General features: G+C 54.1%; 1 protein-coding gene across 9 annotated transcripts in view; it reads left to right on the forward strand.

Annotated features, from left to right (window-relative positions):
- Positions 1-9,087, forward strand: part of KCNAB2 (potassium voltage-gated channel subfamily A regulatory beta subunit 2) — a 78,009-nt gene extending 68,922 nt beyond the window's left edge. For 8 of the 9 annotated variants that reach the window (XM_077311333.1, XM_077311336.1, XM_077311335.1 and 5 more), the window contains 6 exons: positions 826-911; positions 1,160-1,280; positions 1,914-2,008; positions 2,145-2,265; positions 2,421-2,509; positions 3,713-9,087. In XM_077311333.1, the coding sequence (XP_077167448.1) occupies positions 826-911; positions 1,160-1,280; positions 1,914-2,008; positions 2,145-2,265; positions 2,421-2,509; positions 3,713-3,802 (602 nt within the window). In that variant the 3' untranslated portion in view covers positions 3,803-9,087. The remainder of the gene's footprint in view (positions 1-825; positions 912-1,159; positions 1,281-1,913; positions 2,009-2,144; positions 2,266-2,420; positions 2,510-3,712) is intronic. The other variant, XR_013226739.1, reaches the window with a different exon arrangement.
- Positions 9,088-12,398: the final 3,311 nt, after the last annotated feature.

The raw sequence follows: 12,398 nt of genomic DNA on the forward strand, positions 1-12,398 counted from the left end.
TGCCAAGAGAAGGGCGATGGCCTCCGTGCCCTGCAGCGGGCATCTGGTTGGCTCCTGCTAGAGTCATAGATGAACTCTCGGTCTGATCCCGCGAGACTCTTCTTATGTCCTTAGCAGATGCGAGAAGGAAGCCCCTTTTTCATTCCGCACAGCATTCCGCACAGCATTCCGCACATTCCTGTCAATCTACAGGGGAGATTATGGCTGATGGGGAACAAGAGGCAAAGGCAGCACTAGTGAGGCCGGACTAGGTTTTCCCAGTCGGGCCGACGAAGGGAACCTCTGTCCTCTCTCACAGACCCCGCTGTGTGGTTTCCAGGGCCAACGGGACCCTCAAGGTGGCTGTCGGTCTGACCTAGCCCGACAGCTGACCCTCCTCCCCTTCCAAGCTTCCCCCCTCTCTCCCGTAGCGTCTCTTCGTCCGCCATCCAGCCATGAAGTCTTCCACCCTTCTCTCTTTCATTTGTCTCTTTTGGTTTGCTGTTGTTGTTGTTTTCTTGTCACCATTTTGGAAAGGGGGATCATCCACCCACCTGCTGCCCCGGGGAGGGGAGGGGGACAAATCCCGGTTTCCCCATCGCGTCAGTGGCTGTTCCAAGCTCCTCCCTCCAACTTTTTGCGAGGTCTCCCACGGACACTGCTTGCAAGATGTCTGAGTAGTGAAAGCCCCCCCCCCCTCATCCCTCCCAGTTCCGCTTTCCCTTTTTGGTGTTGTGGCCTTGATTCGACAGGACAGTCCAGCTATGGCTACTCTCCGTTCTAATTCCTCTCCTCATTATCTCTCTCCGTCTCTCTGTGTCTCTCTCTCCTGCTCCTTTTTAACAGAGACAGTCCGAGCGATGACCCATGTCATCAACCAAGGGATGGCCATGTACTGGGGGACGTCTCGCTGGAGCTCGATGGAGATTATGGTACGGCGGGACAGGGGCTGCGGGCGACACTTCCTGTTTTGTCCGTCGTGCATTCACAGGCTCTGGGGGCAAACAGTGTGCCCAGGCATTTGGCAAAGCCGCTGCCGCCGTTCTCTCTCCGCCTGTCCAGCAGGAGGCTGGAGGCGAATGGCTCTTAGCGCTGCAAGCGGAGAACCGTAAAACTCGAGAGACCTGCAATATTTCTGGGCTATAAGCTTCTGACGGATCCGCGGCATTTGTTTCCCCAGGAAGCTTATTCGGTGGCCCGGCAATTTAACCTGATCCCGCCCATCTGCGAGCAGGCCGAGTACCACATGTTCCAGAGGGAGAAGGTGGAGGTGCAGCTGCCCGAACTTTTCCACAAGATCGGTAAGCGCGTGGCGCATCCCTCGTCAGATATAGCTGCTTTCTCATGGAGCCCGGGAGAAGGGGGCAGCTCCAGTTGACCCCGCAGTGCAGAAGAGACTCCTCACCTGTTCCCATGAGAGCTTCTTTCTTTTGCATGGTAGAAAGAGCAAGGCATGCTCCATGCTAGATGCTGAACAAGAGTTCTGGGACTGCAGTGCTTGAGGGTTTTTTTTTGTTGGGTTGTGTCTTTAATGCTGTTCTCAGGCACACAGAGGCCCAGTTCTGATCAGAGCACATAGAATCATAGAGTTGGAAGGGACCTCCTGGGTCATCTAGTCCAACCCCCTGCACTATGCAGGAAACCCCCAACCCTATCGCTGCTCCACTGTCACCTGCCACCCCCTTGAGCAGGGGTAGTCAAACTGCGGCCCTCCAGATGTCCATGGACTACAATTCCCAGGAACCCCTGCCAGCGAATGCTGGCAGGGACTCCTGGGAATTGTAGTCCATGGACATCTGGAGGGCCGCAGTTTGACTACCCCTGCCCTTGAGCCTTCACAGAATCTTCACAGCATGCACGCACTGTCTCAGCCGCGCTATTACCAGGTTCTCTGTGCCCAACCTTTCTCTCTCTCTCTCCCTTTTGCTCCTCAGGCGTGGGCGCCATGACGTGGTCCCCACTAGCGTGCGGCATCGTCTCGGGGAAATACGATGGTGGGATCCCGCCCTACTCGCGAGCGTCTCTCAAAGTGAGCGGCTGTTACTCTCCTGATCCGCCAGCCACTGTCCAAAAAGCTGGTCGCGTGGCCGAGCCCCGCCCCCCACCCCACGCCCCACCTCTGCTTCCCCCCACTGTGGATCTAACCCCTTCCCCTATCTCCGCAGGGGTACCAGTGGCTGAAAGACAAAATCTTGAGCGAAGAAGGGAGACGGCAGCAAGCCAAGCTGAAGGAACTGCAAGCCATCGCGGAGCGCCTGGGCTGCACCCTGCCCCAGCTTGCCATTGGTAAGCGGAATCCGTCTCCTGCCCGGGCATTCGGCACCATCCTGGGCTTTAATCTAGGAGGAAGGGTCCCTCCCCGGCTTGAACGTCCTTCTGCTGAGAAAGACCTAGCTGGCAGAAATCATCTGCCCAAATAATTATTTGGATTTCCCTCACAGCCTGGTGTTTGAGGAACGAAGGGGTCAGCTCAGTCCTGCTGGGGGCTTCCAACGCAGACCAGCTAATGGAGAATATTGGAGCAATACAGGTGAGTCCCGTAAGGCCTCACATCCACACACTCACCGGAGAAAAGACATGAGAATTTCCCCTGCCTTGTACATAGCAAGGAACCTGTGGAAGGTCCTTGTTTGAGGTACACAGAGGGAGGATCAAGGGAGGGGCCATGGCTCAGTGGCAGAGCATCTGCTTGGGGGGCAGAAGGTCCCAGGATCTATCCCTGGCATCTCCACTTGAAAGGACCAGGCAGAAGGTGATGTGACACACCTCCACAGGAGACCACAAAGAGTCACCACCAATCTATATACTGACTTTGATGGATCGATGCTCTGATATAAGGCAGCTTCATGTGCTGGTGTGACCACACCACACCTCAAGGCCAACCTTAGCTGTAGCTGTTTCATTGTTTCGACACACCTGGTGTCAGGTAAACAACAGCACCTGTCCCAATGAGGCACCTTCTTCCAGCCCGATCAGAATTTAGGGCAGGGTTACTCGACCACGGTTTCACGACAACCCTGGAAGGGTTTCCCGGATGGGTGGGAGTCAATTAAATTTTCATGTATTTTTTAAACATTGATCAGGTGATATGACCATATAGGGTCATATTGACCCCACCCATTCCCAATGGCCAATGAGGGGCCTGGAGGGGGTGAGAAGGGGAGGGGCCTGATGTGGGCGTGTCCACAGCTCTGCTTCCCAACCCTATTCTGCACGTTGGTGCCCCTTCTGGGATTTTTCGAAGCCTGGGGAATGTTTTGGGGCTCCCTCGATGGTCAGAAAGTTGTGAGAGGCTGCCTTAGGGGAAGCCTTTGGGTTCCAAATCCAGCCGGGAACAAACGGACAGCCTCAGGCAAAGCTCCTGGGTGTGAAATGAAGCTTCATGTTTCTCTCACTTACAATTCCTGATTCACCCAAGGGCAGCACAGAGGCACCGCTGGGCAGGCTGGCTGGGCTCGCTTCCCTAGAGCAGGGGTCGTCAAACTACGGCCCTCCAGATGTCCATGGACTACAATTCCCAGGAGCCCCCTGCCAGTGAATGCTGGCAGGGGGCTCCTGGGAATTGTAGTCCATGGACATCTGGAGGGCCGCAGTTTGACGACCCCTGCCCTAGAGCATGAAATCTGCTGAGACTAAGACAAAGGCGAATGAGACGGGAATGCAGCAGCCTTTTTTTTTTGCAAAGAACCACCGAAACAGGGTTTCTTTTCCATCTCCCCCCTTCCCCCAACAGGTTCTTCCAAAACTGTCCTCTTCCATCATCCACGAGATTGACAGTATTTTGGGCAATAAACCCTACAGCAAAAAGGACTACCGGTCATAAGCGGGGACTCCCACCCACCCGGACTTCTTCCTCCCAACCCCCTCGCCTCTCCCGTTTGCTTGCTTAAAGCTTTCTCGAAGCCAAGTGAAAAGTACGGTTCGCATCCAAGAAGCTACGGCAAGCCCCGAGACGGTGCGGAGGAGCCGTTTCCGAAACGTCAACACGAGACCACCACCGGCTTCTTTAACTTTGGGGGTTTTTTTTCTTTCCCGAACGCAAGGAACGCTACGGGCAGGGAGAGGCCACACCGGGACTGGAAGCTGAGCCCCAGCTTCCTTTCGGAAGGAGAAAAACGACTCCCGTCTTTCTGTCTTTCTTGCTCCCCTCCTCCTCCCCCCTGGCTGCTCTTTCCTTCCCACCGAGATGCTCAGGCCCAGAGAGAATGAAACGGGGGTTTAAGGCACCGGAGCTCTCCTCCTGCAGCTTGACTAGTCAGAGTCGGCTCCTCCTTCGTTTTTATTTCCATTTCAGTCGGGCAAGCTTAAAGCAGCGGCTCAATGAAACATCCACGCCCTGGCAGTCTGACTAGAAGAGCTCTGAGGAATATACACAGCTTGGGCGGCCTCCTAAGCATGCCAAGGAAGCAGTTTCTGGGGGGCGACAGCACACCTCCTCCCCGACCCTCTCCCTCTTCTTTGATTCCAACCGTCGGTGTGATGGAGACGGCGTCCGAGGGAATCGGCCAAGACCGCCGGCGAGGAGCGGCAGAAAAGCTGCAATCCACAAAGCTCCCCCCCCAGACGGCACCATGGGGCAGCCTATAGATCTCTCAGCCGAACAGCTTGTGCTTCATCGAGTGCCTGAGCCTGGCCTTGCGTCGGAGCCGGGCGCGGCAACCTAGCAGACACGGCGTGAGCAGAACTCCTCGGTGTTCATTGCCCTGAGGGTAGAGTCCTCTCTTCTCCAGCCAGACGGGGGTCGAAGCAGAAGGCTGCCGACGGAGCTGAGACGGGGAGATCAGACGGGCTTAGGGTACAGAGCTGAGCGTGGCTGGCCGGGAAGGGTGTCCCCTGCCTTTTCCTGAACCCCCTTGGTTCAGCTCTGTCCACGGCTCCTGCAAATCATTCACACAGCGTGTGCTTTTGAGCATGGCTCAAGAGGCTGCACCAATGTCTTTGGGGGCCAGCTTCCCCTGCCCCACCTGATTTCAATATGTCTTGATCTTGGTTCCCCCCTCCCCCTCCGTGTTAAGCCTTGGGGAGCACTGTGCAGACGACTGTAGCAGGAAGAAACGTCCTCCGTGGCTTGTTCATGCCACTCTCTGAGGGAAGAGCCACATCAGTGCAGTCAGACATGCCCACGCCCCAGGGAGAGCCATGCTGGAGGGGGAAGAGGGCAGGTTGTTCGCCTGCGCTGTCTTTCTCAATTGAGGTACCACCAAAGCTGCCTGGGAAGCCAGGCAGTTGTTGTCCTGGAGCGGGTACGGCGTGGATTGTGCCTTAGTTGGACACCAGAGAGGACTTTCCTCCGGGGAGGGGGGGAATGCCACCCGCCCTGAAATTAGTTCTGATCTAAAGTGTTGCATCTCGTCCAGTGTGCGCATGTGCGCATGTGCGCATGCGTTGTCTTGTAGCAACCAAAATATCGCAAGTAATAACTAAAGGGGAAGGAAGCCACGGTCTCTTCGTTTTCGATAGCCTGGAAATTCAGAGGATGCCCACGAGCTGCATCACAACAGATTTCGTGCTGTGCTGTGCTGCCCGTCTTCCTGTCCAGGGTCCCTGGCCATTGCAGCTCTCTGCCCCAACTGACCCAGGCTTGCCCTGAGAAGGTGCCCCGCAAACTTGCCCACTTTCACCCATGAATGCTTTGAAACGGCGCACCTCCGATGTCTTCAGCAGGTCTGAAATCGGACGGGCGAAGCCACCCACAATCTCGCACGAGGGCCCTGCAGAAGGGAGGCCACGGCTTGCAACCTGCACCAAGGCCCTCCTGCTTCCAAAATAACCAAAACAGACAGGTTGAGCAGGCTTTTGTTGCACAAACCTGCCAGATCTGTTTGACCTAAGTTGCCAAAAGCAAAGCACCGTGGGGAACGATACCCCTCCCGATCCAGTTTTTAAATTCTTTTGCAGATCACGGTTCCGTTTTGAGCGGGTGCAGGTTTCTGCACCCCCTGCGGTGCTCCAGTTCCACCTGTGAAGGGGAAGCGCCTTCCCGCCTTTCTCCCGTTGCAAATGCAGTCGCTTTCCAGGCAATCTGTGATTCCCTCTCCCAACCGTTGTGGGCCAGCCCGTTTTGTTCATAGAATGGCTGCTGCGGTCCACAGATCAGGCAAAACTCCCAGAGTTCCTTGTCTAGAGAATTCGAAATGTTTTAAAATTCGATCCCCAGCTGTAGGGGAGGGGTCGGATCATATCCCAGGACAGCAGCATGGGAGGGGGGGGGCAGGAATTAAGTTTTCCTCCCAACACTGTTTTCCAGCCTTGAAAAGCTTTCCTAAAGCACTCTTTGCTCCTTGGGGGGGGGGGGGACATGCATCATAGCAACACCCCCACCCCACGGAACCACTGTTTGGCCCCAGCCTTGGTTCTCTCTCATTATCCTCCCCCAGTATTTGCACCCTGCAGTTGGCGCCCCATCCTTTCTGAGGATTGCTTTGCCAGCTTCCTCGGTGTCGGGACCGGTGGCCAAGCCTTATCATCTGTTTCCGTAGGGTCCGTCGGTTAGTTGGTTGTTTGCTTTTCCTTTTGCTCCTTTCGGAGGACAATCACCAGGTCGCCCCCGGCTGCAGCCGCTCGGAGAGGCAGAAGCCAGGCGGCCTGATCGGGATTCTCGGGACAGCGGCTTCTGCAGCGCTGGGCCGGTCCTGAGTACAAAGTGGGTTCTTCGTGGCTCGTGTAAATAAGGCGACCGAGCTGCGGAGGCCCGGTGTTATTTTTTTAGAAATGTTTTTGTCGTTGTGGATGGAAACTATTTTTGTATGTGTCTTCCCCTCCTCCTCCTCCTCCTTTTTGCATTGGCTCCCGGCGAGGGGCTTCTGTCGGCCCCCATCAAATGCACACGCGTCTAGATTCCATCTCCACCACCCCGGCTCCAAAGGAACAGCCCAGTTGTTTTTTCCTTAGCAGCCCCCCAAGGAAGACTGCCTTTCGCCAGCTGGGCAGGGGGGAACGCCCAGTCCTCGCCTGAGAAATGCCCCCCAGTCTCCCTGCACAGGGAAGAGGATCTGGAATGCCTTGTCCTCATCCAAGGCTGGACAGGCATTCGTTTTCAAGAGCACTTTGAAGGAGGCACCGCAACTCACAGCGCAAATGCGCAATTTTTTCCCATGCTTGTCTCTACTTAAATCGAGTTAAGCAGAATTGACAGGATGCATGAGAAAACCTGCCGGACCTATTGGCCAGGAGCAAAAGGCATAAAAGTTCACATCCCCAAGGAACTCTCTTGCAAGAGGCTTTTGGCTTTCTAAAACGTTTCTCATTGTCGACTTTGCAATGCCCTTATGCCTTCCCCAATATGCCCCACTCCACACGTGTAATTCTATGGCCGTAAGCTCCCAGTTTGACAGCAGGGCGAGGGTAACTTTCTGCTTGCTTTGAGTCTTTCAGCTGCGGCTCATGAAACTTTAAAGGGAACCCCTGGTGAGAGCGTGGGACTGAGCACATGGGAGAGCCACTTTCAAACCATTTGGTCAGGAAGCTCCATGGGGGACAGTGGGGCCGTTGTTCTGTCTCAGTCTGACCTACCTCGCAAGGTTGTTGTGAGGATAAAATGGACAAAAGTAAGCTGCCTTGCATTCCTTGAAAAGTGGGATAGTGTGATAAAGGAAGGGAATAGGTTCCTACTTGTAGCAAGTTGGCCTTTTCCCCCCCTGGGACCTCAGCAGTATCCCACACAGCTTCCTTAGAAAAAAGCAGTGAGCTGTGCCCGTACCATTTTGCACAGCGTAGATTTGAATTTCCAGATATGAGTTTTCAGAGATTCAGGCATAAAGCCATCCTTGTGGATCTGTCCCGTTTCCAGATGTTAACCAGCTTCCTTCTTTTATAGAATATGAGAGTCAGTATCATGTAGGGCAGGGGTAGTCAACCTGTGGTCCTCCAGATGTTCATGGACTACAATTCCCATGAGCCCCCTGCCAGTCAGACATGCCCACGCCCCAGCGTTTGCTGACAGGGGCTCATAGGAATTGTAGTTCATGAACATCTGGAGGACCACAGGTCCTCCAGCCCTGCTGTAGGGGTCTAGGATGAGGGGAGAGACCCAGGTTTCAATCCCCACCCTGTAACATTGAGGAGGGGAGCTTGTCCTTCTGTCTTCCAGTTTCAGTGTAACCCACTTCACAAGGCTGGTGTGAAGATTAAACTGGGAAGGGAGCCCTTCTCTGACCTCAGGGGTGGATTTAAAACGTCCTAAAAATTCAGAACTGAATTTGGCAAAGAACGCCTCTCCAAGACGTGCTTATCTCTGTCTTCCCGGCTGCCTTAGCACCTCTGGCCGGAGGGATCCGAGCAGGTGCCGAACCAACACTCCCACCACAACCTGGGAATGCCTGGTAGAAGACCCCTGGGGGAAGCCGTGCCTCTTCCAAACCGCCTCCAAAGCTCCCAACAAGAGCAACAGGCAGACAATGCCGTCCGTCTCCAGCCTCCAAAACCTTCCCTCCCCTTTTGCTTCCCCAGCTGGAGCCGTTTGTCTTTGCGCAGTGCCGCCCCAGGCTGAAGAAGACAACTACCAACACAAACACACAAACAGAGTCACGCAAAATAATTTTTGCCCTCTTATGCATAAGCCCACCACGGCCCAGCCCGGCCCCTTTGCACGCTGGAGGACAGCAGACCGCCCGCTAAGAGACATCTTCCTTGTCTTGGAAGGCATTCAGTAGACCCCCACCCTGCAAAAAAGAAAATAAACACCTTCCCCCCCCCCCTCCACTACCTGCTTGCTACCTGTATTCGCTCCTTTGTGTAACTACCTTCAGGGAGCCGACGAAGCATAGAAATCCTGCTGTAGCTGGGGATGGGGGGGAAATCTGTCGATATGCCACGGTGAATCTTCTGGTGTCTTTCTGTCGGATTCCATGTGTGTAAATAAAAACTATGTGTGTATATATATAATTATAGTGTATATAATTATATATATGGGAAAAAAAACGTCTCAAACACCTCTCTAGAGACGACATTGATGACTGTGAGTCCCGAGCTAACCGCGTAACCTTGTAGGGCAACGGCTGCTGGCCCCCCAGATCAACCATGCTTCTGAATGAAGATCTGAACCGATAAAAGACAGCGTCTGTATTTACGGAATGAACAAATAAAATTCTCCAGCCTTACTGGTCTGTAGCAAACTCTCCCAACGACTCGCTGTCTCTGTTCCGTTCCAAGGAGGTGTGCTTCCACTCACGTCTGAAGAACCAGCCCTTGTCTGTGCAGCAGGCTTGTACGGGAATATTAAGGGTGCTATTCTGTAAAGGGCCACAAGACTCACAGGAGGGGCCCCTGCCTTAGAGGTAGAGCATCCGTCCCTCATGCAGAAGGGTCCCGGGTTCAGTCCCCGGCATCTCTAGTTAAAAGGGATCAGACAGGAGGTGTTGTGAAAGAGCGCCAGCTGGAACCTGGGAGCGCAGCTGCCAGTCTGAGTTGGCAACGCCAAAGTTGATAGAACAAGGGACTGACTCAGTGGGAAGCAGCTGCATATTTTTTTTATTTTGCTGGGGCTTAAGTTTCCTTGGGGGAATTGGGAAGGGGGGACGAAAGGGTTGTGCTTCAGGGGGGGGGGGGGAAATGGGTTTTGAGGAGAGGTTTCAAGGAAGAGAAGTTTAATCAGGAAGGTGTTCTGTGATATAATGCCAGGCATGGGGGGGAGGGGGAGTGGAAGTTTAAGTGGAGTGAAGCAGGACACCTTCGAAAGAGCTGGAGAATTGAAGGTCAGACCAGGGTATGACCCAGAGTTCTGGACCTTTTCAAAACTTTGACAATGCTGAGAAGGATTAAAACTTAAGACCCAGTCTGTGACTTAGTCGGAAGTTGTTTCAGTGGAGGACATAGGGTAGATCAGAAAGGCTTACGTCAGGCTTTCTCAACCGGGGTTTCGTGAAACCCTGGCGTTTCTTGGTGGCCCCGGAAGGGTTTCCCAAATGGGTGGGTGTTAATTAAATGTTTATCGGGCGACATGACCATATATGGTAATGATGACACCTCCCCCTCTTCCCCAAGTGGCCAATGATGGGCCTGGATGGGGTGGAAGGGGAGGAGTCTGGAGTGGGCGTGTCCACAGCTCTGCTTCCCAGCCATATTCTGCGGGATGGCGCCACTTCTGGGGTTTCTCGAAGCCTGAAAAACATTTCAGGGGGTTCTCAACGGTAAACAAATTTGAGAAAGGCTGCCCTAAGCAATTCTGCAGACCCGTCGTCTTTCCTTGTAAAGACCAGACTGAAGCGTGCTCCTCCATGCCCTTTTCGATGCTAGAAGAACTGAGCCGGCCTCCCCTCGGTTTCCTTTTCAAAATGATTTATTAAAACACAAAATCGAAAAACAGAAAACCAGGACAAACTTTTAAAAAACAAAACAAAACAAAAAAAACTTCCAACAGTCACAGAATACAAAGGGAACACAGTTTTGCGCGGGTTATAAATTTGCCAGAAAAGCCATCTAGAAAAAGACCGTTGCTTTGCTGAGCTGCTTGCCGGTCACCCCGGAAACTTTTTAAAAAGAGAGTTTTATGTCGAAGCAGCTTGGAACAATTTCCTCAACCTTCCCCTCTTTCTGCCGGCAGCCCAGGTCACCCTCGCAAATCCAGTTTGTCTCAAAAACACGAACGCTCCCAGGGTGAAAGGCATGCTTGCCAAATGCTCCTTATAAACAGGGACGGCGGGATTGCCAGCTTGGGATCCCAACAACCCGTGTTTTGTGCAGGGCCATCGGGGCACTGCCGTGGGGAACAAGCCATGGCTATGGGGCAGCAGAGGGGAGAGCGAGTGGGTCAGGACATGGCGGGGGATGAGCAGAAGCCAGAGTTTACAGGTTTCCCAAGGCCCAAGAGAACAAAGTTTTATGGGTCAGCCCAGTAACTCCTGTCTGGTTGCCAAGACAGGGCCAAACAGATGTCTCCAGCCAGATGCTGATGCTAAAAAGGCACAACGCTCGCTGAAATTTGGCACTAAATTTGGGCTAGTGTGGCACCTTCTTAGAAGCCGGGATGTTTTGTGTCCCTGGAAACTGCAGCAGGGGCAGGGGGTGAGTTCCCTTATAGAGAATAGGGTTACCAGCCTCCGAGAGAGGTCTGGTGTTCTCCCAGACCTCTAGGCTGCAAAGATGAGTTTCCTTGTGGGGAACGGCAGCCTGGGAAGGTGGGTTCTGGGGCATGACGTGGATGCTCGGCCCCCTCCCCAAACGCCACCCTCTTGGCCGCCGCTCCCAGAAATGTCGCCAGGTAAGAATTGAGCCACTGGAGCAGAAAACAATATTCAGCGGCAGGCCAGACCACACCATTGAAATCCATAGGCTTAGATCAGGGGGAGTCGAACTGCGGCCCTCCAGATGTCCATGGACTGCAATTCCCATGAGCCCCTGCCAGCGAACGCTCATGAGCGTTCGCTGGCAGGGGCTCATGGGAATTGCAGTCCATGGACATCTGGAGGGCCGCAGTTTGACTACCCCTGGCTTAGATTGATACTACTCAGGACAGGATGGCCCTGCTCTGTGGCTACGGCAAGGACCATTCCCCTTCCTTTTGGATCAGTGGCCCTACGGACCTCCGTGAATTAAAGCGCTCGCTCTTGCCACGGGAAACGCAGTGCAGAGCCTGCCCAGGCCGCCCAAGCCCTGGTCTAGGGAAGACCGAATCTCCCGATTTACGTGGATCAGAGGCACTAAGAAAGCAAAATCTCCAAGGTTAGAGAAGACAGGAAGTCTCCCCTGACATGCACAGTGGTGTAGGTTAGTACGAGAGTGGGAATCCTCTTTCCGACATGAGAAGAGAGGGACAGCCTCGGCTCAGTTTTATTTGAAACCGGTTTCTTGGGTTTGTGCGCTTAAGGGGTGAGAAACCGCACAGGAGGGGGGAGAACAGGGGAGAGTTGGACAGCTTCCCTTGTGGCCTCGTGGTGGCTGGAAACCCGGCCATGGGGGGCAAAGTCAATTGAGCACACATGGATGGGATGAGCACTAACGCGGCGGCCAGGAACATCCCCTAAGATTCAGTCCGGGGGCAACAGAGATTCTGGGGGAGGTGGGAAAGACGGAGAAGGAGGGAGCGGGGAATAGCCCAACGCAAATCAACAGCTCTGGCTCGATATCTGCAAACCCCAGAACTTGTGGGTTCACTTTGGAAAGCCTCTCCACCAGCCCCCCTGCCTCGTGAGATGCATGGACCGATCGGGAGGTCCCAGGGATAGTTCCAGCCTCCTTTTGCATCACCTGGGATCCAGCCAGAGAAAGGGACACCTGGCAGCCCTAACAGTGACACCTATTGCCTGCCAGGAATCAGATCGCACGTGGCACTAGAAGCCACCAAAGGCATGCAACCATGCAGCACGGAGAGATCAAGGGACAGGCTGGGTGGCGGCAGATCCAGGGCCTAAACCTTGCTGCTTACTCTCTTTCAGTCTCCAGCTCTGTGGTCAAACACTCGAAAAGAACATTGATTTCAATGG

This window comes from Paroedura picta, chromosome 15 (genome assembly GCF_049243985.1).
Source record: "Paroedura picta isolate Pp20150507F chromosome 15, Ppicta_v3.0, whole genome shotgun sequence".
Taxonomy (NCBI): Eukaryota; Metazoa; Chordata; class Lepidosauria; order Squamata; family Gekkonidae; genus Paroedura; species Paroedura picta.